General features: G+C 36.4%; 2 protein-coding genes across 2 annotated transcripts in view; one reads left to right on the top strand and one right to left on the bottom strand.

Annotated features, from left to right (window-relative positions):
* Positions 1–19183, bottom strand: part of LOC141397294 (uncharacterized) — a 28178-nt gene extending 8995 nt beyond the window's left edge. Inside the window, exons 1-2 of the mRNA XM_073973405.1 lie at positions 18814–19183; positions 1698–1954 (exon numbers count right to left, since the gene is read on the bottom strand). Of these exons, the coding sequence (XP_073829506.1) occupies positions 1698–1954; positions 18814–18876 (320 nt within the window). The 5' untranslated portion in view covers positions 18877–19183. The remainder of the gene's footprint in view (positions 1–1697; positions 1955–18813) is intronic.
* Positions 1–27730, top strand: part of Cbp80 (Nuclear cap-binding protein subunit 1) — a 74232-nt gene that overhangs the window by 14568 nt on the left and 31934 nt on the right. The gene's annotated exons all lie outside the window — the stretch shown is intronic.

Genomic DNA, 27730 nt, shown 5'->3' with positions numbered 1-27730 from the left:
ACATATATTGCATTTCACCGAAGTTGTAAGTGTGGTGGATGCGGATGTGACAAACCGAGCTTATCCATATTGGTCCTGGATCTTACTTCGTGCCGGCATGGACCAAAAAATCCGAAGAAGGCATTGCGGGATTTAGTGCTCCCATCACAGAACATATTTACATTTAGGTAGCAGCCGTTGCCCGAAACACAGAAATTGTGTAGGCCTGAGTCAATTCGGTATCGAAAAACTCGTCACGGTAATGTTGTGGTCGACATGTTAAGGTCTTTGGCGAGATACTGACACCAATCTCAAAACCATCTGTTACACGTTACCATGATTGTTCCCTGTTGTTCCAGTGTTTTGAATGACATAATCACGCGAGGCCTGGATGGTGGGCATTGATCGATTGACATGTCTGGTTTGTTTGTAAACGGTTTATTGAATACTGAGTCTATAGTTCCTGAGGAAATGACCCGAAAGCTGTAAAACCCCGTACGACATCAGTAGCGGGAGCGCACGGTAACTTTCGAACGGATCAGCCGATTCGGCCCAAAGTTTGGCCTTCGCAATATTTTGTCCAAACTTGGTTTAAGTTCAAAGGTAAGCCACATCGGTCCACTCCTTCGGGTACCTCCTCTCAAAAGTTAAAAAAAACTAAAATGGTACGCACTATATCTCTTAAACGGACATGCGGATTTGGTCCAAGGTGATCCGAAGATCTCCTAATATTTTGTCCCAATCGGTCTTCTCTTTAGGTTACCTTCACACAGGCTGAGGGTATATCTCTGTCGGCAGAGCCGACTGATACAATAAGCAATAATTTTTCTTAAATTTGATGCAGCAAAATTTCTTGCATTTGATAGTGATTAACTGAGTGAATATTTACAACAACAAAACAGTAAAAACAAAATTTTATTCAACAAAGTCTCTGTAATCGATACATTGGAAAACATTTCGCAATTTTATAGTTTGATTTTTTGAATTTTGCGCCTCTAGGTCAGTGATTTTGATCAGTGTGTAACGATCTTAAAAAGATCGTCAACCAATTCATGGGCAATTGCTGCCTTATCATTCTTCAGTTCGCTTAATGTCGTCATGATCTAATTCTGGCTAGTTGGTATATGCATATTCTGTGGCAAATGTTACCTAAATGACATCATTTTAGGAGACATTTGTATTTGTTGATACTTGCATAGTATGAATGACAATTTTTTACACATATAGTCATCGTCGTATTAATTACGGTCCTGTACTATGATTGCGTGCAAATATTCGAAAATAATAACTGTTTTTTGTTTATAAAATATAAAAATGACTATGTTCTCCGCTTCGAAAACAAAAGACTTAAGGCACAAACATGTTTTTGGAACCCCCCAATGAGGCAATTCTTCTGCTTGGAAATATTTTCTCTTCGCGGTTTATCTTAAACGAAGCAAAATGTTTAATATTGTACAGCAGGATGTTAAATTTCCAAATTTTGCATGCATTTCCCCTTATATTTTAATATTACACATTCATACTGTGTATATGTGTGTGTGTGTGTGTGTATGCATGCAAATTTATTGCAACGTCATATGGTGGCTCCCTCACTTTTCTTTCATAACACGTGCAACCAGCCAGACAAATTGCCAACCAGCCCATTAGCTGTACAAACTCTCTTTCTCCTTTTTTACATGCAATGCAATTCAATCTAAAGCAACCAGCACTGATCTTACCTGAAATTACCGGTAATAATTCCATTTGGAGCATTTGTAAAAAGTGTTAGATACGTAACATGTTTCAATGTACGTTCCCATGGCCGTGCTGCAGCGGCAGCCGCCGCCTCTCTGCTGCTGTTACTCTTGCCGATGGGTGATGGTGTTGCATCAGTGTTAGCATTTTCATCATAATAAATACGCTTGCCACTCAATTGTAGGCCTTGTTTGGGAGTCAACACTAAATCACGATTGACTATACTCAGCGCACAATTGACCTGGAAAAACAACATTATACTTTATTGGTAATTTATAAATTACAAAAAGAGGTACAAAATAAAAATAATAATAATAGTAGTAATAATAATAATAATTTAATTGGGTGTTTACATTTTTTGGATTTTCAACTGGTTTCACATGTTGTACCACAGTGGAAACTTGTTGTTTGTCTATCAATTTTTTATTATACCCTCAGCCTTTAGGCTAAGGAGGGTATATACACTTTGATACGATGAAAATGTGTCTCATCGAAATAATGGTTTTAGACCCCAAGTATGTTTGGACGAAATGTGTTTCAGACAATTTGGAGTCGATCTAGCCATGTCCGTCCGTCTGTCTGTCTGTCTGTCTGTCCTGCTGGCTGGAGCGCACGATAACTCTCGAAAGGATGAACCGATTCGGTTCAAATTTTGGCTTTCGTAATATTTTGCCCAAACTTAGTTTAAGTTCGAAGATGGGCTACATCGGTCCACTCCTTCCGGTACCTCCCCCACAAAAGTTCGAAAATGTTCGGAAATTTTGTGCGCACGATAACTCTTAAAGGGGGTAACCAATTTGGTTCATACTTTGCCCATCGTGCAATATGTACCAGACTTAGATGAGGTTCCAATATGGACTCAATAGGTCTACTCCTTCGGGTACCTCCCACACAAAATTTCGGATAAGTTCAGTTTAGGACCTGCTCTCGAATCGCTTTGATTTTTGTTTGAGCAACTTGTATTCACTGCCCCCCATACGACGGTACAAGTTTCATCAGGGGCAAATCCAAACTTCCTGAAAAAATAGCCTGAAAGTTTCTCAAAAGCCCTATGACACCGTGTGAGGTGGTTGGAGCGCAAGATAACTCTCGAACGGATCTGCTGTCCAAAGTTTGGCCTTAGGAATATTTTGTCCAAACATAGTTTAAGTTCGAAGATAAGCTATATCGGTCCACTCCTTCAGGTACCTCCCCCACAAAATTTCAAAAATGTTCGGAGCAATTTTCGTACGGTTACTTTAGAAGGGAGTGGCCGAATTGGTCCATACTTTACACATCTTATTATATCTACCAGATATAGATCAGGTTCAAATCTGGACTATATTTGTCCACTTCACCCAGTACCTCCCAAACAAAATTTCGGATAAGTTCACTTTAAGACCTGCTATCGAATCACTTTGATTTTGTTGAAGCAACTTGCATTCGCTGCCTCAATTACGGCAGTAAACGTTTTTCAGGGGCAAAACCACACTTCTTAAGCAGACAGCCCAAAGGGAGTAAAACCCCCCTATGGCACCATATGCTGTGGCTGGAGATCGACTTCCATAATGGTCAATGTCGATAAATTCCTTTAAGTAATTCCCCCGCAAAACTTCTGCTCTTTAATCTTATCAACATTTTTGTCGGTTCATACGTTCAAAAATTTTAAAACCCTCTAAATACATACGTTTTTTGGAAAAAAAAAATTGTTTCAATATACACAGGCTGAGGGTATATCTCTGTCGGCCAAGCCGACTGATACTTTTTTTACTTGTTAATTTACTAAATTAAGAGATTTTTTCTTCAATAATTATCTAAGGTCCGAAACGTCTCAATATATGATGTACAGATGTCCAAACAAATTAAGGAAATTGTCAAATAAACAGGATTATACTTCTCATATTGGCCTATTTTGTATTTGTATGGCATTGCTACCATCCCAACTGTTAATTCATAAACAAGTTAATACATTTTTTATACCCTCAGCATTTATACTAACGAGGGTATATACACTTTCATACGGCAAAATGTGCCTCATCGAAATAATGGTTTTAGACCCCAAGTATGTTTGGACGAAATATGTTTCAGACAATTTGGAGTCGATTGAGCAATGTGCGTCCGTCTGTCTGTCTGGCTGGCTGGAGCGCACGATAACTCTCGAACGGATGAACCGATTCGGTTCAAATTTTGGCTTTCGTAATATTTTGCCCAAACTTAGTTTAAGATCGGTCCACTCCTTCCGGTACCTTCCCCACAAAAGCTCGAAAATGTTCGGAAAATTTGTGCGCACGATAACTCTTGAAGGGAGTAACCGATCTGGCCCATACTTTGCCCATCGTAAAATGTGTACCAGTCTTAGATAATGTTTCAATAAAGACTCAATCGGTCCACTCCTTCGGGTACCTCCCACACAAAATTTCGGAAAAGTTCAGTTTAGAGCCATCTCTCGAATCGCTCTGATTTTTGTTTTAACAACTTGTATTCACTGACCTCCATACGACGGTACAAGTTTCATTAGCGGCAAGTCCATACTTCCTGACAAAATAGCCTGAAAGTTGCAATAAACCCCTATGACACCGTGTGAGGTTTTTGGAGCGCAAGATAACTCTATAACGGATCTGCCGATTCGGTCCAAAATTTGGCCTTAGTAATATTTTGTCCAAACATAGTTTACGTTTGAAGATAAGCCATATCGGTCTACTCTTTCAGGTACCTCCCCCACAAAAGTTCAAAAATGTTCGAAAAATTTCTTCATACGGTAACTCTTGAAGGGAGTGGCCAAATTGGTCCATACTTTACACATCCTAATATATCTACTAGATATAGATCAGGTTCAAATATGGACTATATTTATCCACTCCATCCGGTACCTCCCACACAAAATTTCGGATAAGTTCACTTTAAGACCTGCTATCGAATCACTTTGATTTTTGTTAAAGCAAATTGCATTCGCTGCCTCAATAACGATGGTAAATGTTTTTTTAGGGGCAAGTCCATACTTCTTGAGCAAACATCCCGAAGGGTGTAAAAACCCCTTATGGCACCATATTTAGTGGCCGGAGATCCACTTCCATAATGGTCAATGTAGATCCATTCCTTTTAGTATCTCCTCCCCAAACTTTTGATCTCTAATCCTAATGAACATTTTTGTCGGTTCAAATTCCCAAAATTTTTAAAGCCCCCTAAATACATACATTTTTTGGGAAAAAATTCTTTCGATATACACTACCGCTCACTTGAATAGAACCCCCCTGCAAAATTTTTTTCAACCTCCATTTTTTCCAAATTATACAAGATATGAAATTATTAAGTTTTATTATATTTTGCTTCATGTGTTTGGAGTAAACTTAGTCATTCATTTGCATTCAAATCCAATTTGTATAAGAATTATGCAAGGAAAACAAAATAAAGTCAAAAATTGCAGAAAAAAATTGGCTCATTTGAATAGAACCCCCCTTTAAAACTTGGGAATACAGAAAGATTGTAGTAGCATATCGATGCATATTTACTCTATATTGAAAACGAAGTACTTTCAGTAATATTCAGTAAAAGTATATCCCTCCTGATTAAGGATACACCCGTATATCCTGCTTTGGCAAGGATTCTTTAAATATTCGGGTGTAATGCCCAACAAAGCTTGCTTTTTTCATTCAACAAGTTTATTTTTGGAAGATTTCTGTCTCCTTTAGTCGTATATTTTACGCATAAATTATTCCCATATATTTTAGAGAATATTTACCACTGTAGAATATGGCGGACCAGCAAGGATTTTCGCATTTCTTTTCAAAATTTTAAGTTGTTATGACTCGAAGTGTACAAAAGTTTATAAAATCGTGATGAAATTTCCACACGGGATATCCAAAAATGTTACTCACTACTGGCTATGTCTGTTTCACAACTCCTTTATAAATTGCCGTACGCATTAAGGTGAAGTAAATTGACGCTCATGTCCTTAATAATTAGTAATGGCTTCCAGCACCATAAAAGCACATTCATCGCTACAGAAACAATTTAGAAGATGGTCTTCCATTCAATAGACGCGAAAAAAATAGTTCCATAGTTATGCAATTGTTTACTTAATAGGGAGAGTCCTTACTAATTATGAAGGACTTGGGCGTCAGTTTCTTTCACCCTAAATGCGGACGACAATTTACAAAGGAGTTCTGAAACAGACATATCCAGCAGTGAGTAACATTTTTGGATATCCCGTGTGGAAATTTCATCACGATTTTATAAACTTTTGTACACTTCGAGTCATAAAAACTTAAAATTTTGAAAAGAAATGCGGATGTCCTTGCGGTACCGCCATATTCTAGAGTGGAAAATATTCTCTAAAATGTATGGGAATGATTTATGCGTAAAATATACGACTAAAGGAGACAGCAGTCTTCCAAAAATAAACTTGTTGAATGAAAAAAGCAAGCTTTGTTGGGCATTACACCCGATTATTTAAAGAATCCTTGCCAAAGCAGGATATACGGGTGTATCCTTAATCAGGAGGGATATACTTTTACTGAATATTACTGAAAGTACTTCGTTTTCAATATAGAGTAAATATGCATCGATATTCTACTACAATCTTTCTGTATTCCCAAGTTTTAAAGGGGGGTTCTATTCAAATGAGCCAATTTTTTTACTTCAATTTTTGACTTTATTTTGTTTTCCTTGCATAATTCTTATACAAATTGGATTTGAATGCAAATGAATGACTAAGTTTACTCCAAACACATGAAGCAAAATATAATAAAACTTAATAATTTCATATCTTGTATAATTTGGAAAAAATGGAGGTTGAAAAAAATTTTGCAGGGGGGTTCTATTCAAGTGAGCGGTAGTGTATACAGGCTGAGGGTATATCTCTGTCGGCAAAGCCGACTGATACTTTTTTTACTTGTTTAAATTACATATTACTTTTTACACCGACTTGATAAATCGCAATCAAAAAAATAAAACATCGATTTTAAATAAGGGGATTGGGCCGGCCCTCAGCTTAAAAATGTGACTTATCATATATGGCAATGCCGACCAAAATAGGGGCACACAAAAATGTGAAGGTATTCAAAATATTGGAAGTGTTTGACAGGGTGTTATTTAGTTTGTACGCACGCAAGCGGCAAAACAAAAACAAATCAAAATATTTGCTCTCTTTTGTACTCTCTTTCCATGTGTTCAGGTCGTGTTTGTGTGAATTGTCGAAAAATTTCGTAATCAGCTAAAGACTGATCGAATACCGACTACACAACTGCAATCAGTTTTGCCAAAAACTATATATTTCGAGAAGTATAAACCTGCAGAAAATATAGGTTTTTTGGCACTTGACAATTGTGGACGTTTCTAGTGTTTTTTCGTATGATCTTTCTGAATTTTCGGTCGCTTTTTTTTCCTATCTGCTCTAGCTAACGAGATATCCACGTTACGGCACGAAAGCTTCAGTTTTTCTCAGTTAAGGAATTAATCAGCCCTATTCTGAGCGCATGGGGGTTGGGAATTTTTTCCCATTCCCACATATTCGTATTCTGAATAAAATTTTGCGGGAGTTTTTTCCCATTTCCCATCTACCCTCATTCTGAATGAAGTTCGAATGGGGAATTTGTTCCCATTGGAAACAGTATACATTCTCTATCTTGAATTGTGGGAGAATTTGGTGTCTTTTTGTGAGGAAAAAAGTTTTAAGAAATTTCATATTTTTATGAAGAGTAGCTGGAGGTATTGCTTTTAAGACATTTACATGACAAGGTTACTGCAAATATTTGTAAACTGCATGTGTTTGCTTAATATTAACATACGAAATGTACTGTAAAATATGTCATTAGTAGACTTAAGATTTGAATATTCTTATATGATGGAAAATGATATACCTACGACGACAATTGTTGCAATTTTTAGCGCCTTGGATCCCTAAAATATCGAAAGAAGCAACTTCATCATTCCGAGAACGGATTTCTTGGGTAAAAAAGAGCATTTTTTGTACGACAAATCGATATTATGTATTGAAATACGAGAAAAAGAGTCATGGTTGATTCTATTAACGCAGTACAGCAAATAAAAACAAATCAATTTCATAAGAATTTTTTGGCAATAATTATTAAAATATTTTGGAAAGTAACTATAATACAACAATCTTTACAACATTTATTCATTTTCGGAATATAATCTTAGAATTTATATCAGATGACTAACTTTCTATTGAAAATCTGTTAGAGTCTCCCCAACGACTACGACAACAATCACACAAACATATATATATGCCAAATTATTGTTTTGATTGTTAAAATGTAGGTTTGGATTTTCTTTTGGACTATATACGTCTGAATCTATAGGAAAAATGGAGTAAAATGTCCCTTAAGATTTTTCGTTTTCTCATCCTGTTGACCTCTTAAAGGACATTCAAATTTCAAAGGACAAAATATCTCAAAAAATATTTGAAATACTTTTACTCATTGCACGATGATGGTGTTGGTGTCATATTAAAGTGGAGAATATCGGCTTTATATTATAATTTTCATTTATTACATTCAAGGATAACAAGGACATCAAAAATGTCCTTGAAAAATTAAATACTAAAAAATCCTTTGAAAACATGCTGCAAATTTTTTCAAAAAAATACCTATGTATATGTCAATAAAAAATATGTAATAATCGAGAAAAAATATCGGAATTTATCTTTTTGATTTTTTTAGAAGTATGCTAAATTCGAGGTCTAGCAATAATTACTCGTAGGAATAAAAAATAATTAGGAATACAAAAACAACATACAATTTTTAAATTCGTTACAAATGTTTTGTTTTTCAAAATAGTCAGGCTTAATCCCATAGTCGTTGTTTTAATATTTTATTAAAACAACTTAAATTTATTAGTGGGAAAAAATTGGCGATGTTTATCAAGGGGTAAGGCAGGGAATACTATAGTTTCAGATCTCGCCACAGATCTTCATCAGTTCCCTTATTTCTTGTTTTTCAACAAGAAACTTTTCATACCCAAGTGTCAATTTTCCCACTAATAAATTAAAGTTGTTTTAATAAAATATTAAAACAACGACTATGGGATTAAGTCTGACTATTTTGAAAAACAAAATAGAAGTCGTCATCCCAAACAAAAAACGCCAACCCTCCTAATTGTGAGACCGGGCACCGTCAAAATGTTCTTTATTGCTGTAGTATGCAATACCAACAAATTAGCTATGTGTTTTTTCGTCGAGAATCGACGAACGCATAGCAGTGGGAAAGATTTGGTTTTGTTTGCAAGTGAAGTTGCTAGAGTTTAGGTAGTGCCAAAGAAATTCTCGATCAGAGTGTTTCTTTGCGCACGTACATATCTATTTGAGCTAGCAATTGACACTTGGGTATAAAAAGTTTCTTGTTGAAAAACAAGAAATAAGGGAACTGATGAAGATCTGTGGCGAGATCTGAAACTATAGTATTCCCTGCCTTACCCCTTGGTAAACATCGCCAATTTTTTCCCACTAATAAATTAAAGTTGTTTTAATAAAATATTAAAACAACGACTATGGGGTTAAGCCTGACATTTTGAAAAACAAAATAGAAGTCGTCATCCCAAACAAAAAACGCCAACCCTCCTAATTCGTTACAAACTTAAAAAGTTCCTTTTATTTTCCATTTTTTGCCTAATAATTAAATTATGTTTACTTACACCAGTTCTAACATTTTGAAGAAAATGTGCTTATTAGTACAACATCACAAAACGTTTGACTCCATTCACTTAACACGTTCGCGGACACCCAATTTTTACCGAAGTTAGTTTTTTGGTATTTACTAAATAATTACTAGTCATATTACAATTTTTTATTTATTATATTATGGATATTGATAAAATTATTCGTACTATGTACTTTAATCACAAAAACGTACGATTGTATAGAAGTAAATGACAAAAAATTGACTTTGCATATGAATGCTTTAGCATCCACGTCCGCCAACGTGTTAAAGAATCCATTAATTAATGCAAGGTTGTTGAAATAGATGTGTTGTACATTTACTTACCTAATTCAAAAACCATGAATTCAATGCAAATATGCATTTTTTATTATAAAACAAAATTACAACTCCCTAAAGTATGCAAATAATAATTTGGTGTAACTAATTTCAAAATTTCTTTTCCCATTTTTGGCTTCTACCACGTCGTCTAGAATAGGGATAATGTGGGAATGGGACATTTTGCTCCCATGTGAAACAGCTCCCATAGGAATGTTCAGAATAGAGCTGAATATTTTAATAACTTGATAAGTTTCAAACACACATTTCAACAATCGGAACATTATTTTTTCGATTTAGAAATTTTGTATTTATTGAGACAAAGATGGAAAAAATGTTGGTCACTTTGCTCCATGTGATTTACAAAATTTTGCATTTGTGCTAAGTGTGGATATGGGACGAATCGACAAAAATTATATTTTTATAAAATTCTCTATAACTTTTACATTTCAACTGATATCACTCTATATTTTTGCAAATTTTTTCTATATAATATTATTAATAATTCAAGTCAAGTATATGAATATTTTATTCAGTCAGCTCCACACGCTTATGCAGCAAATATTAAAATTCGATTATCTCAAAACGAGAAAATGACGTATGGAACTCTTAAGCATGACACCGACGGTATGGCGGCTATACTAAAAAATATTACATATGGTATACATTTTTACTTATCTCCGCAATAAATAAACTTTATCTTGGGACAGGTCTAAACTAAGGATGTCGAACGTGACAGGGGTTTCGAGAGGTTTCGGACAATTTCGGGATTTGTTGGAACTTGGGACTATAGGAATATTTTGTAAAGTAAAAAATAATGTTCACTTTGGCAGTTTTATTGAGATGTGTGTTTTGCCTACTATTTGTAGGTAAGTCAAGCTTAATTTCATATTTTTTGTTTTCAAATTTAAAAACAACAAGTTTAAAGTGGGATGTAGTTAAAATTGATTACTTTAGGGGATAGCAGAGAAGACTAGTTTCGTGCAACGCTAATTCGTAAATGTCTTATTACACTAAGGACCTTGTGTTATTTTCGAAGTGTTGAGTTTTAGTACTCGTTTTAAATTAGCACTCATTTTTATTGTATGTCGTTAGATTCTCGATGTTGCGTTCTTTTAGGTTGTACACATATATTTTTGATAGAAGAGACATATTTGTATTCTATTTTTGATTAAAAATATGTTTTTATTTACTTTCAAACTTAAACTACTTTATGGAACATGTTCTAAAAGTATTTAAAATTATAACCTTAGTGGTGTATTTAGAAAGTAGCCTCAACAATTCCGGGACTCAGAAGAACTCATTCATTTAAATGAAAATTAAACAAAATTTACAAACTTTTTGCTCAGCGGTAGAACAACTAATGAGAGAACATTTGCTGTTGGCAGTGAACAGCTGTTGTGCGTTCATCGGGCAAGGTCCCTAGTTGTTGACACACCATATGTCAAAATGAGAAAGTTAAGCAGATTGTGGTTGGATTGACCATCAGATAATTATGAAAATATTACCATATATCGAGATTTTTTGATTTGTCTTTTTATACCCTCAGCCTTAAGGCTAAGGAGGGTATATACACTTTGATACAATGAAATAATGGTTTTAGACCTCATCGACAGACAGACAGACAATTTGGAGTCGATCTAGCCATGTCCGTCCGTCTGTCTGTCTGTCTGTCTGTCCTGCTGGCTGGAGCGCACGATAACTCTCGAACGGATGAACCGATTCGGTTCAAATTTTGGCTTTCGTAATATTTTGCCCAAACTTAGTTTAAGTTCGAAGATAAGCTACATCGGTCCACTCCTTCTGGTACCTCCCCCACAAAAGTTCGAAAATGTTCGGAAAGTTTGTGCGCACGATAACTCTTGAAGGGAGTGACCGATTTGGTCCATACTTTGTTCAACATAAACTTTCTACCAGAGTAAAATGAGGTTCCAATACGATCTCAATAGGTCCACTCCTTCGGGTACCTCCCACACAAATTTTAGGAAAAGTTCAGTTTAGGGCCATCTCTCGAATCGCTTTGATTTTAGTTTTAGCAACTTGTATTCACTGCCCTCCATACGACGGTACAAGTTTCATCAGGGGCAAGTCCATACTTCCTGAGAAAATAGCCTGAAAGTTGCAAAAAAACCCTATGACACAGTGTGAGGTGGTTGGAGCGCAAGATAACTCTCGAACGGATCTGCCGATTCGGTCCAAAATTTGGCCTTAGTAATATTTTGTTCAGACATAGTTTAAGTTTGAAGATAAGCCATATCGGTCCACTCCTTCAGGTACCTCCCCCACAAAAGTTCAAAATTTTTCGGAAAATTTGTGCGCACGATACCTCTTGATGGGAGTGACCGATTTGGTCCATACTTTACACATCCTAATATATCTACCAGGTATAGGTCAGGTTCGAAAATGTACTACATTTGTCCACTCCTCCCGGTACCTCCACACAAAATTTTGGATAAGTTCACTTTAAGATCTGCAATCGAAGCACTTTGATTTTTGTTGAAGCAACTTGCATACGCTGCCTCAATTACGATGGTAAACGTTTTTAGGGCAAGTCCATACTTCTTGAGCACACAGCCCGAAGAGTGTAAAACCCCCCTATGGCACCATATATTGTGGCTGGAGATCCACTTCCATAACGGTCAATGTAGATCCATTCCTTTCAGTATCTCCTCCGCAAAACTTTTGATCTTTAATCCTAATCAACATTTTTGTCGGTTTAAACATTGTTTCAATATAGACAGGCTGAGGGTATATCTCTGTCGGCAAAGCCGACTGATACTTTTTTACTTGTTCATGGTGAACAGAATCAAAATTGGCAATATACATTATCGCCTTTAAAATAAATTATGTGCGCCACAAAAATTATTTGGTACCAGCAAAAATAAAATTTTGCCCACCACCAGTTAAAAAAAATATTTTTTCTCTGCGTGCAGGTTTTTGGGATTTCGGGGTCGCCATGCCTAGCCTAAACATGTACTTAAGACAAAATGTTTCTACTTTTATGGAGAAGCTACCAGAAGGAGTAGTTTAAGTTTAAGGACAGATTTCGGATCTTTTTAACATTTTTGCAAAAGGTTGTCCCCGCCGTTACATTGTTTTTTTTTTTTTAATCCATACGTCCTTATGTAAGAACTGTACTAGGAGTGTTTTGAAATTTTCATTGAAGGTACTCCTTTCGATTTTGATTTCATTCAACGATGCAATGTTTTTCGTGGGGAAGTTCATGCTTCCTGACTCAACGGTTTAAAAGTTCTAAAAAGTCCTACGGTGACCGGTGACGGTAAAATGATGGGGACTATAATCGAAATAAAACTTAAATGAAGTTCGAAGATGGTCTATATCTCTCACGAAAGTTCAACATTTTCGGATAACTGCAGTTTAAGGACTAATTTTAATTAAAACGATATATTTTTTTGGTGGGAAAAGTCTTCTTGACCTAGAGTTCTAAAAATACTGCGGCCACCAACATAATGGCTCGTTGGCACTTTAATCCTGTTTAAGGCAACTTCTCAGATCGTATAGTAGTCGATCATAATTCCTAAGATATGGCTCCTGTAGTGGAATTCTGCAACTCATTTTTGATTACCGACAAAAATTGGTAAAAATTTAACGCCAAATTATGGATCTGTTCTTATCAAATTTACGTTCACCGTTCCCTTTATTGTTTTTATGCCTTTAGCCTTTAGACTAACGACGAGGGTATGCCTCATCGAAATAATGGTTTTTGACCCAAATTTTTTAACGAAATCCGCATCAGGGATCTTGGAGCGCATAACAACTCTCGAACAGTTTAACCGATTTGCTCCAAAATTTGGTTCTCCTAATAATCCGTCGAAACGTAGATCCAGTTCGAAGATGAGCCCATTGATGTGATACCATTAGTACCTCCCCCACAAAAGTTTAAAATTGTTCGGTAAATTGAGAGAACCACATTTGGTCCACACTTTACACATCGTAATATTTCTTTCAAGCATAGATCAGCTTCGGTCCTCTCCTTCGAGTACTTTCCACACAACATTTCGGAAAAGTACAGTTTGGGACCTGACCAAGTCCATACTTCCTGAGAAAATGGCACGAATGCTGTAGTAACCCCCAGCGGCCACCGTGTGTAGTAGCCGGTGCGCAGAACAACATTCGAACAGGATACTGCTGCGTTGGTCCAAATTTGGATATCATAGCATTTCTGCGAATCCTCCCCCACAAAAGTTAAAAAAAAATAAATTAAATGCTACGTCTGATATCTCTTAAACGAAGCAACCAATTTTGCCCAAACTTCGGATCGCATAATATTTTGTCCAAACTTAGTTTAAGTTCGATAATGAGCCATATCGGTCCACTTCTTAGGATACCTCCCTCACAAAAGTTCTCAATTATTCTTTAAGTGCATTTTGAAATCAGTTCTAGTATTCTGGAGAATTTTTTTTTTTCGTGAGCAAGTCCATGCTCCTGACGTAATGGTAGAAAAACTCTATATTATACGGTGACTAACTGAAATGATTGGAGTGCGCGATATCTATCGAAAGGACTGCCTCCCATAATAAGATCAACCTCCAAAATGGACTACGTCGATACATTCCTTCAGATACCTTCTCCGCAACATTTTTAAGCTCTAATTCAAATCCATATTCGTACGGCCAAATAGGGCCACAAAATTCTGGAAACCCCCTAAATGGAGAAAATGATTATTGTTGGAGGAAATCATTTTTGTTGTCTAGGCGATATTCGATCTGTACTTAGATTTAAGCTTCAATTCACAGAGGCTGTAGATATATCTTTGTCGGCAAAACCGACTGATACGTTTTACTTATTTTAAATGGTATTAAAGGTAATTCCCCTGGTAGTACCATGTAGTGATATTTGTACACTTGCGATAAAAACGAGCCCAAGGTAGATTCTGCACGCAATGAAAATCTCTCACACATTTTTTTGCAGAGGTCACATTTCATTCCTAGTTTTTACAACTTTCAGAAAAATACAGTTGCTTAATATTGGTTTTATACCGTAAACTTATTTCTTATTACACTTCTTTACCCATTCTAGTTAATTTATCGACAGAAATACGTTTATTTCTTCTTTTTATTAATGTTCGATATCAACAACCCACGTGTAACTACATATGTAAAAACTTTTAGACGATTTAGTTTTGTTTAAGAGTTTTTAATGGAGCATCGAAAACCATGAACATTTTCGTACGGACCATCTTTGGTTGGGAAAGTGAAATTTTCTAAAGACCTAAACGGTCATTGCTCTATATAACAGCAAAGGTTACGCCTTTTACGGGCAGCCAAGACATGACTGCTTCCACGTCATGTAAAGATAACAAAGTCACTCGTAGTGAAGGATGTATCAGGAACGCAAGTCGTTTACACTTTTATTGCATATTTGACACCAACACAGATTATTTTTATATCCTCAGCATTTATGCTAACGAGGGTATATAGACTTTCATACGGACAAAATGTGCCTCATCGAAATAATGGTTTTAGACCCCAAGTATGTTTGGACGAAATCCGTTTCAGACAATTTGAATTCGATTTATCAATGTCCGTCCGTCTGCCCATCTGTCTGGCTGGCTGGTGCGCACGACAACTCTCGAATGGATCAACCGATTATGTCCAAAATTTGGCTTTCGTACCTTCCGGTACCTCCGCCAAAAAAGTTCGAAAATGTTCGGAAAATTTGTGCGCACAATAACTCTTGAAGGGAGCAACCGATTTGGTCCATACTTTGCACATCGTGAAATTTCTACCAGTTTTAGATGAGGTTGCAATATGGACTCAATAGGTCCACTCCTTCGGGTACCTCTCACACAAAATTTCGGCAAAGTGCAGTTTAGGACCTGCTCTCGAATTGCTTTGATTTTTGCTGTAGCAACTTGTATTCACTGCCCCCCATGCGACGGTACATGTTTCATCAGGGGCAAGTCCATACTTCCTGAGAAAATAGCCTGAAAGGTGCATGACACCATGACACCGTGTGTGGATCTGCCGATTCGGTCCAAAATTTGGCCTTCGTAATATTTTGTCCAAACTTAATTTAAGTTCGATGATAAGCTATGTATATCGGTCCACTCCTTCAGGTACCTCCCCCACAAAAGTTCAAAAATGTTCGGAACAATTGTGCGCACGATAACTCTTGAATGAAGTAACCGATTTGGTCCATACTTTACACATCCTAATATGCCTACCAGATTTAGATCATATATAGAATATGAACTATATTTGTCCACTCCTTCGGGTACCTCCCACACACAATTTCGAATAAATTCACCTTAAAGGCCGCTCTCGAATCACTTTGATTTCTGTTGAATCAACTTACATACGCTGCCTCCTTTACGTCGGCAAGAGTTTTTTCAGAGGCAAGTTCATACTTCTTGAGAAAATAGCCTGAAAGGTGCAAAAAACCCTATGACACCGTGAGTAGTGGTTGGAGCGCAAGATAACTCTCGAACGAATCAACCGATTTGGTCCAAAATTTGGTCTTTGTCATATTTTGTCCAAAGTTAGTTTCAGTTCGAAGATGGGCATTATCGGTATTTCCCCCAATATTTAAAAAAAATGTCACTAAAATGGTATGCAAGATATATCTTGAACGGGGCAACCAATTTGCTCCAAACTTTTGATCTCCTAATATTTTTCCAAATTTAGTTTAACTTCCATGGACCATTTGGAAGTTAAACTAAATTTGGAAAAATATTAGGAGATCAAAAGTTTGGAGCAAATTGCTTGCCCCGTTCAAGATATGTCTAAGTGCAGTTCTAGGGTATGTTCGAAGATCCTTGGGAAATGTATACTGATGCTGTTCGTTATGATCCCGTTTACAGCGAGATTATGCTTTCCGTGGACAAGTTCATGCTTCCTGGCATACTGATCAAAATTTCTTTTGCAATTCCATTGGAAGAAATGTTGAAAAATTTTTTGCGAGCACATCCGCAATTTTGGAACATAGATTAAGAAAAAATGCATGGTTTCAAATCTGTTCGCGTTCACAAAATTGGATGCTGCGCTCCAAAGTTATCGGGGGTTTTATTCCCTTATGAAGAACAAATATTTAAAAATCCCATTTTTGCTATAATAAGAAAATGTATATATATAAGAAATGTATATGTATATCTATCTGTAGATGCCTAAAAAGTTACTAAATGTATTTCTATTTTCGCGGAAAATCAAGAAATACTGAAAAAATTTTGGAGTAAATTAAATTTATTCTAATTTAGAGTCCAAATAAAACTCGAAAAAAAAAATAAATTAAAAATACGTACAGATTCTAGATAACGCGTAGAAAAATATGAGACCAAAATTTTAACGATAGGGTTTATAACTGTCATACTACAGCAACAACAAAAGACAAAAAGTTATTGTTGGAATATTATTTCAAAAACATATTTTTTTGTTTAATACGAAAAATAGAAAAAACATTTTTGGGAGTTATTCTACTATTTCGCTAAATTTCGATGCAAGGATTGACGGACTTCGCTGAAACTTCTTCACGGAAAATGCGATGACAAACCCGAAAGTGTATTTGCTTACTTTGATAAACAATAGAATTATGAAATAGAAAGTAATATTGAAATTACAACCAAAGAAAAAAACATAAAAGTTAAAAAACGTTTAACTCGCGAATTCGTTAAAAGCGAGTGCATCTCTATCAATATGTAGCGATTTTTCCACTTTTCATTCAGCAGCCAAAGTGTGCTGTCAGCTGCATCTTACTGTTCAAAAAACCTTTATGTGGGTAAAAATTGCGCGATGTACATAAGATTATAAGGCGCATCCGATTTCAGTGACCGCCTATAAAGAATACGTCATTATAGCAAATTTTAAACAAATTCGTCAAGAACCGCGGATGTGCTACCAAATTCTATTTTATACGAAATGCGAATATCACTCCAGAATATCGGTAATTTATGCCACACGGTTTTGGAAAATAATATAATCGCGTATAAAGGATTCCATTTATGCAAAAAATAGCCAAAGAAAATCGCGGTTCAATGCGCGGAATCATCAAAATGTAATTTTGCAGAATTTCCTACTTTCAAGGTATCTATATCCGCCGTTTTAGTGGATGGATTTGAACGCGGAAGGGTTCATTAGATCCGGCGCGTAAAAAAACTAAAATCACGCGGGGTTCATGGGTACCTGAGTCACAGTTGAAAATTTTGAAGCCAAAAAATAGGTTTTAAAAGAAAATTTACGCACCAAAATTTCGACTTTGGACTCCTATTACTAGGGGGCTGTATGAAGCACACTCATGAGATATACATCAAACGACGTGAAATCACGAGTTCTACAATCCAATAAATAGTTTGGGTAATTATCTGGTTGCGCCCTCCAATTATAAGAAAAATTCAAAAAACCCAGATTTCAAAACTTCAAAATGTCAGCATCGATTTTAGGGGGATGCAGTGTATATATCGAAGTCATACATTAGAACCATGTTGCCCAAGGGGTATTCTTCAATTTTTTTGAGCTCAGGTCCGAATTTTCCGTGGTTTAACCAGAAATCAAGAAAGAACACAAAAAAACTTGTAAACTTCAACACATTTTTACCCATTTTTTAATATTACCACCAACACAGCTTTCACATAAATTATTTGTTATGGTTCATTTTATGCGACCCCGGCTAAAACACTTCAATTTATATAAATATATTCATATTGTGTAAAATATATTGACAGTTAGCGACTTATTAAATGGTGAACCTCAACTTCAACGATTGTAAAACATTTTTGAATATTACCATATATCTCTGTAGGCAAAGCCGACTGATACTTTGTTGCTTGTCTCTACGAATTTTCATATAATATTCATATAATTTAGTTAATTATTTGTTTTTATTTTTTATGTGATTTTTTTAAGGATTGATTTTTTCAAATGATTATTGAATTTTATTTACAGTTACAAATTGATTGATTTTTCTTTATGTTCGTTGAACAGCGATATCCTTTTTTGATTCTAAAGATTTTAAACTATTATTCGATTATATTTTAAAAATATTCTAAACTAAAATTACAACAAAGAGCTCGTTTATTGCCATTTTTGTCAAATACATTTTATAAAATCGCATTACTTTATGGTATAATTATGGCCACTATTCCAGAAATATCATTTAGAGTACAATTTCCACTTACAATTGAAAATGTTAACAAAATCTTAAATAGTGCTGAAGATTTGAACACAATTTGGTAAACCATTGTCCAAAATTGTGCATTGAATGACGCGAGGGAGATAGGATTTACAGTTTCAATTTTTTTTTTTATTTGGCAAATTTTGGTATTTTCTTCACTGCCAATTAAAAACGTTCCATTAAATTAAAATTTTCAAATAAAATTTCATAATTTCTTGTCATAAAACACAAACACTGTTGTAATTTGTCCAATTAGAGCAAAGAAACCGACTATTTATTTAATTTTTTCTATTTTTAAAGCGTACTTAATTTTTCGTATCGAGTTTTAGTTTTCAAAAAACGACCTGTCGCAACGCGCAAATAACAACAACTGAGTTTGTAAGTCACTCAACAGGCCATAATAAAATGTTCCGTTGCGTTTGTTGGATTTTCTTGAAGAAATAGAAAAAAACACACAACCACCACAAATACCAACGACGACTACTGCAAAATTTTCTTTGGAGAGGGAGGTTGTTTCTGTGTACTTTTTGGAAAACCTAAAGTTTTGGGAGAGTGCACCCTCACATGCTGCTACTGGTTGGCATACAACAATCAGTACCTTTTGTGTTTAGTTACAAACTCATCTATTGTTCATGTAACCTCCTCATTGCAGATCACAATAACTTAAATTTCATTTTATTGTTTTTAATTTTGGCCTACCGAGCGTCTGCCAAATGAAAAATACACCTTCAACACAATAAATGGAAAATGAATTAATATTTAAACCACTTGGCTTCAATAGTTTACAAAATTGCATACAAATTGTTATTGTTTTACTGTTTTGTTATTTATATTAAACATTTATTGTTATTTATTCGTTCGCGTTAATTTACAGGTCAGTGGGGTAATATTTGTATTAAGAGGTATCATTTATTTAGGATCATTAAAGAAACGACGAGGAAGAACTAGATACTTTCATATTCACATAGGGATTTCGGACTTTATTTTTGTCAAAGATGTTATGTGTGAAACACTAAGGTACTGTTATTTATATATGAGATATCCAGAATGATCGTCGGAACTACTGTGAAAATGTAATTATATTCTTATCAAGTATCAAACTCATAGCCATTTAAAGGGAAGGCAGGGGGATATTAAAATTAAGCAATACCACATAAAAAGAGTCAGTCGGCTTTATCCAAGGCCTATGACTGCACAAAAAAAAACACAATAATAGAAGTGGGGACCTAAAGATATTATGACCTCATATCAAATTTAAAATGAGAAAGATCACAAGCTTTAGCGCAAGGGGGTATAAGGGAGTGTCCCCAAAATATTGAGACATTTCGGAGCCCATATCTCACGAAGTATTGTCTTCCACTAACAACAAAATATTATAATGTTGTCATGATCACAACGACTACTCGCTATTGACATTTCAACACAATCCGAGAAGTGGCCATAAATTGGATGAAAGTGCAAAAGTGTTAAACTTATGCGGAGGTTAACCCTAAAGGAATTTGCCGACATGGTTCATATTTGGGAATCACAAGGACTATATTGTATGAAAACAATTCTCGAACAGCCTATAAACTCCACTAAAGCTAGGGTCAAATAGGCAAATATTTGCTCCAGCGACAGGGACCTAGCTTAAAGCTAAAAATGTTGAACTTTTGTTAGAGAAGTAACCGAAGGTTTTGTCCAATATAGGCTTTTTAGAAACTTGATGTACGTTTGGAAAAAAATTACGATGTGCAAAGTTTCGATCAAATCGGAAACTCAATCGTGCTCATCGGTCCTTTTAGAAGATGCAGTTTTTTAGCTCTTGGGTCATTATCTCAGGAAGTATAAACTTGCCCCTCAATAAAAATGTACAGCCGTAAAAGGGGCCGCGTGGACAACCTGCTGAAAAAATTGTGGGAGGCACCTGAAGGAGTAAAATGATCCATATTTAAACCTGATCATCATTGATTATGTTTGGATCAAATCGGTTACTCCCTGCACACCATTTTAGCAAAATATTTTGAACTTTTGTGGGGGAGGTTCCCGAAGGAGTGGATCATCATCCAAATTGGACGAAATATTACATTCATTACATTACAGGTGCAACGCTTGAACAAATCAACCAGACAGAAAATCAGACGGACGAATAGAACTACATTAACTCCGGACATCGGAAGTAAACAATTAGAGGGAAATTACCCGGACGGTATTTCCCGATAAAAAACTCTATGTTGTACTCTATTTGACTCTGCAGCCTGTGTTAACCCTCTCATCCCCGGTGTTGCATATATGCAACATTGCCTTTATGAGCGTCGAAGTACCACTATTTTACATATTCTGCTTTAAATTCTTCTCAAATGTATGCTCAAGAGGCTGTTTAATATAGTTACAACAAAAAATATCGGATGTGTCTCGATCAGCATAGCTACGGTGCATTATGCAGTGTGAAGTCTAGAACTTCAGTGAAAATTACAATTCGTTGTGTACAGTCCAAATTATTCTAATCTTTTCTAAATCAAAATATATGAGCTTTATGTTAAATTTTAGTTTTGATTCTTCAAAAGTAAGACCAAAAGAACCCTCCTGAACGATTAAAACATTTTTATTTACACAATTCCACAAAATAATAGCCAAATAAATTTCAGAAATAATGTACTGTATCTTCCGAAACAGGGGGAGTAACGCTCCGAAATTTATGTTATAACCATGGCACAATTGCCCAGGTAGTGGCATCGTAAAATTTTGAATATGTTATGTCAAAACTTTCTTTATGTTGTTGGGGAAATTACAACAAAAATAATTTTTGTATAAAGGGATTTGACTTTTCATATTCGATCAACTGGTGTGATACCACTACCTGGTAATTCTGCCATGGTTATAACTTTGTTTTGACATCTACTTTAATCATATGTTTTCAAAATACTTATTGGCACAAGGAAAAACATTTGGGGATGAGAGGGCTAATTTGATGGACGGCTTCTGTGTGTAGCATTTTCACATCTGCTGCGATAGACAATCTGTCGATGTACGATGGTATGTATGCCTAGGTGGTGCATCATGCATGCTAAAGAACTTAAAGAACTTCTTCTACACGCAGAAAAATATATGTTAGAAATATGTTTGGATCCAAACAAATATTTGTTTGGGACTGATTGCAAACAAATATATGTTTGTATCAAAACATAATTTGTTTGTGTCCAAATAAATATATGTTTGCAACATTTTGTAACATATCTCAATTTTATATGTTTGGGTACCAACATATTTTTATGTTAGAACATATTTTTTATGGGTGGAGAAGATTTTTGTCAAAGAGAGTAGTAACAGGGCTCTCGCAGCTGCGGAATGCTGGTTTATAATAAAGAGCTGTGTGTAAATCAAGTGTGTTTCGTGATTTGTTGTTGTTAACCAACACAGCAAGCGAAGAGGAAAAGAAAAAAAATTGCATTAATTATGTTGGTCTTTTTTCTTCAGTGTTCTAGAGACAATCGTTGAGTAAAGACGGTAAAGTTAGTGAATAAATCTGTGTTTTATCTTTTCTTAAAGAAATGGTGCTTATAGTAAATCAAATGTAAACGAAAGTGGAGTCGATAACCTCATAAGCACGTTAGAATCTGCGTTAAATTATAAGTAATTAAATATGAAGTAGCACACATTTCATTTTCAAATATTCAGCAAGTCAAATATACAATATTCACTGGACCTGTACAAAAAAAAATGTCCAATACAGTTTATAATTGTATCAAAAAGGTGAATGGAAATATTTTATTGGGCAAGGAAGAAATCGCATTTAATATTGGTAATTACATTAATACATTTTTCATATACATATTCATATGTATATTTGAAATATGGATGTACCTATTTATTACTTTATATAATCATTTGTTTCCAGATGCCGATTTCCCGCTGATGATTTCAACTTTGAGGAAAATGTGTTTTATTTCACAACTAAGGAGAAGCGTTCAATGATGTTTCTATATATTTTTTTCTTTTTAAAAGTGCGACTTATTGTAAATTATTTCATTAAGTGTTTCTTTTTGTAATGTATTATTACGTTATGTATTTCTTTGGAATTTTTTATGTACCTATGTGTCTGTTGTTGCTTTTGCTTTTATTCTATGCCTTTCAATAAACCACCACCATTTATAAATGTGTGTATATGTTTGAGATAACCAGTGAGCGCTTACTGAGAGCAAGTGAGCATACATTTCAATGTGTTTTACATTGAAATTTACGCTCCCTTGCTCTCAAAAAGCGCCCACACTGGTGCATGTCTTTGTTTTTTTTTTTTTGTGGCTTTTGGGTTTGTATTTGTTTGCACCCAAACAAATATTTGTTTGCACCTAACCAATAATTTGTTTTCTCCTAAACAAATAATTTGTTTGCAACTAAACATATAATTTTTTTGCACCCAAACATATATTTGTTTGCATATGTTATGTTTGGGACTGATTGCAAAAAAATATATGTTTGCTGAAAAATATGTTGGGACATATGTTAGAGAGGCGTTTTTTTTTCTCCGTGTAGCTACTGGGCAAGAGGGAGATCGGTCTGTACAATTTACCTCTGCTGGCATCCTTGTCTGACTTCAGTAGCGAGACCAACCTGCCAACTTTCCAATTTCTGATACAATCAGGGTGGCTAACAGTAGATTGCAGACACTTTTCAAATACTCAGACCAAACATCAACATTTGTTTACATTTCGTTTACTGTCCCAGCAAAATTCTTATTGCAAAACCCCTTTCTAACTCATTATTTTAAGAAGGGCACTGCAACATTACTTTGGTTACTGCTCACCTCTCCGGATAGGTTTTTAATTGTAGACCAGCATTTACTAGTAAGAGCATTAAATTTATCGATGAGATGTGTCCATTTATTTTTTACGAGACGAGTCGCCGCAGATTTTGTCGGCTCGTCTCGTAAAAAATAAATGGACACATCACATCGATAAATTTAATGCTCCTACTAGTAAATGCTGGTGTACAATTAAAAACCTATCCGGAGAGGTGAGCAGGTTATTTTTCAGCAAAAAATCCATGAAATGTCCTGGCATAATATGAATTTGGATGTATTTATGTCAAAAAAGTTTCCAATATTAAAGAAGACATTCTGAGCTTTAAAAGGTGGTCAAATACAAGAGATATAGAAGAGACGCTCCCAAATTCGTATTTCTGAATTTAAGTATTTTTGCACTATATATCCAATAAGCCGAAATTTAGCAACGAGTCGGTAAACAAGTCGCGCCGCCGTCGATTGACTGACATATACCTTATACCTGAGCGAGGGAGCCGAAAAAATCAGTCGGCATCGTTGTCTGAGTTGATGTGTTGGTTCACTAACCAGGCTGATGCATGTCCTACAATTTGGAATTCGCCCCGGATCTGTCTAAGCCGAGAATCAGAGTGTCATCACAGATCTTCTAAAAGCTAGGGCGATAGTATCGATAGTTAGCGATATTTACATACTGCATAAAATGGTAGCCTACAACTTGTGCGATTAGAATTGGGTGACAATTTTACATCATCACTTTCAAGGTTAAAAAAATGCATTATTTGTTGTAATTTGCATAGGGTGGAGACTACTAATTTCCATATTAATCATACCCAGTAGGGAACATGTTGTCATTCCAAGTGACAAAATTGACAACTCCACTTGTTAATTTATGTGTTGCTCCAATGTCTTCCAAGGTCTTTAGTTTCGTCTTATTGGCTAATTTACTCTATTCAATTAGTGGGACACAGAAGTTTGTGTTACAATTACTAAAAAACAGACACACAAAACAAACATTTTCACATAAATTGAAAAACAAAGCAAATTACTTCTTCTTTGACTTTAAACGCGTGCTTCTATTGTCCACCACTTTTCCACGATGTTTGCTAATTAGCTTTTGTTACAACGAAACGAAGACATGATTTTGCACTAACTATACGAAGATGGATAGATAATCTTCTTGTTGTATGTCTCTTTGGAATGAATGGTGGTGGGTATGGCGTAGTTCGTTCGCATGGCTCGGTTGTGAGAGATTCAAATGGAGATTTTCCCAAAACCTTAATCTTTGACATCAACATTGCGCGCCGGTGAAAAAAACAGAAATTTTTTACACTTTAGCCTTCTAAAGTTTCGGTTAGCTTCATTGGATCTCTTTGGTCAGGCAAAGAAGATGCCTCACTATGTGGCAGCATTTTATGTTGCACACACGTAGAAAAAATATCATACCTTATATATGATAGGTACAGAACCGTTTCAGACAATTTGGAGGCGATCTAACTTTTGTCCGTTCGTATGTCTGGCTGTTGTGCACGATAACTATCGAAGGGAGTAACAGATTTGTACATTGTACATTTTCCCAAAAACTTAGAACAAGTCCAGCGATGGACGATGGAAGGTTTGAATATTCTTCCAGTGCGTAGCGCTAAAATTCGCATACCACACTCGCACTGCATAGTTTACTACAGACCAGCCTATTGTTTATTGCTGCCGCCAATGACTTGAGAATCTTATTCCTACCATTGTACTGTCTGTGGAACTGCATAAGTCTGAATGCTATTAAAATCTAGAGGTTCTCGCTTGTACCCTTAGACCTCTCTCCCTAAATCAGGAAGATCTCTCATTACGTGTCTGGGTGGGGGAAGCCTGTCCACTAGAGAGTAGCAGGGATGCTCAGGGCGGCAACATTCAAGCAGGTACGTCATTTACAACATCTTGTTGAAATCTTCTCCTCATGAAAATAGTCCACTAGTTTCATGAGGAGACACCCTGTTGAGGTCCTCAGAGCTACATTCTGACAGGTTTATATACTCTTTAAGTGCGTATCGCTAAAACATACAACACTGGAGCCACCTAGTATACCACAGGACCAGCCTATTACTTTATAGGAGGTCAACAAGTATTCTCTGTCAGCAACCCAAATGCTGCTGGCCAGCAACTGGAGAACCTTGTTACTACTTCTGATCTTGTCGCACATAGCTGTGTCTTGCGCAGACAACTTAAACATGCTGTCAAACACTACACCCAATGTATTGGGATAGTTAGTGATTGGAATCACGACATCAACCAATATGTTCAGGGGGAGCTTCTTTTTGTTATTGTAACAGTATATTGATATGTTTGCATGTTCGTTTTTCTTTTTAAAAGGTGCAATTGTGTCGTGCGGGCCTGTGCCGCATGATGGGCAGATGTTTTGCATGGTGCCATCGTTGCAATGACGGTCCTCAGCTGCGAAAGATAAAGGATTATGGTATCAACTGCCTCCGTATTCAATCCCGCTTTATATACTTGTTGATCTAGGCGTTCTCTCTTGCAACGCTGGACCTCTACTTCTAGATCATGAAGATTCTCCTTGATGTGTCTGAAAGGACGGGGCCTATCCAACATATAGTGATTGGGATGGCTCTCGCGGTAACACCCGAGCTGGTACTGCAACGAAAGCATGTGATTGTGTTGCTGTACTGGAAGAATCTTTGTCTTCTCATGTAGATGGTCCACTGAAGACATGAGGAGGAACCCTGTTGCTGTTCCGAGGGCGGCATTACGACAAGTTTGAATGATTTTTCCATCGTGTGTCACTTAGATTCGCAGAGCAAACGGGCGCCTCATAAGTTACCACAGACCGAGGTTTTTTTTCATCTGCACCCAAATGCTGCCGGCTAGGGACTTAAGGACATTGTTCCGACGACATAAACATGCTGTCAATTGTGACCCCCTGAATTGGTGGTCGGAATCCTGCTACCGTCGACCATGAAATTCCACTCTGTTCTGCTGGTCATGTCGTGAACATAGTGGGTGCAGATTCAGTGGCGGATATTTGGTGGTAAGATCAGTCAAGTAGGAGTTCGGCCTTTCACAAATGACATCAGGGAAGGTACCACCGCCAGGCGGTGGAATACAGGATAGGTAGAGGTTAAATAGTTCCGGAGATATCACCTCAACTCAACTGTCCTTCGATTTCTTGTTCCTGAATTCCACGTACGGCAACACATGTAATTGATTATCCAACGTTGCAAACTTGGTCGGAGCGTTTTCTACTCAATGGAACAGTGTGGAGAGCTTGACAGTATCAAAGGCTTTTGATAAGTCGAGCGCCACCAATATTGTCCTTTCGCATGGCTTGCTCTGGTTGAGTACTTGACTAATATGTGTGCAGTATTGTCGTGCTGTGCTGCTTAAGGAACCCATGTTGATGATCGGCAACAGGATATCTCTCTCAAGGGTCTTTGCTACGGGTCAAAAAAGCGATATCGCTCTGCATGATTCACCTTTGCTGTCATCCTTGCCTGGCGGGACCACCCTGCCCATTTTCTAGACTTCGAGAACGATGTGGGTGGCTAGCGACAGGTTGAGAACTAGAGTGAGATACTGGACTCCCGGCTCTTCCAGCTGTTTCAGCATTACTATGGAAATTACATCAGGGTCCAACGCTTTAGATGATTTAGCGTACCTGACAGCATTTGCAACATCATCCATTGTGAATTGTGGTGATTGCTTCTCTGCATAAAGAGATCTAATGCTACGTAGTACTCTTCTCTTCGCCCCGTCACTCCTGGGGTCCTCGACTACCTGACGATTAAAATAACTTGCACAGCTCTTCGGAGCAGTCAGTGTAACGTCGCCAAACGTGACTGAGATCCTTTCTTCCTACTTTCCATGATTCGAGAGTGACTTATCACTTCACTTATTCCGGCTCTAATGTTGCAACTCTTCAGATGATTTAACCACTTGCTCCGCTTATGCTCACCGACCAACCTGTTGACTTGCCGTGTCAGCTCCCTGACTCTGGAGTCACTGGCTCCTGACTCCCGTCGGCTCCGCTGCGAAATTTGGTCTTACTTTGGGTTTTCGGCCAGCAGGTTTTATGGTAAGCGACTGCAGCAGTGGTGATGTCTCTCTCCTACCCGAACATCAGAAGGGTTGTGAATAGTGAACTCTCTGAATTTAG

Source organism: Musca autumnalis, unplaced genomic scaffold (genome assembly GCF_047663935.1).
Source record: "Musca autumnalis isolate F117 unplaced genomic scaffold, ASM4766393v1 scaffold_3, whole genome shotgun sequence".
Lineage (NCBI taxonomy): Eukaryota > Metazoa > Arthropoda > Insecta > Diptera > Muscidae > Musca > Musca autumnalis.
This window is presented reverse-complemented; position numbering and strand designations above follow the sequence as displayed.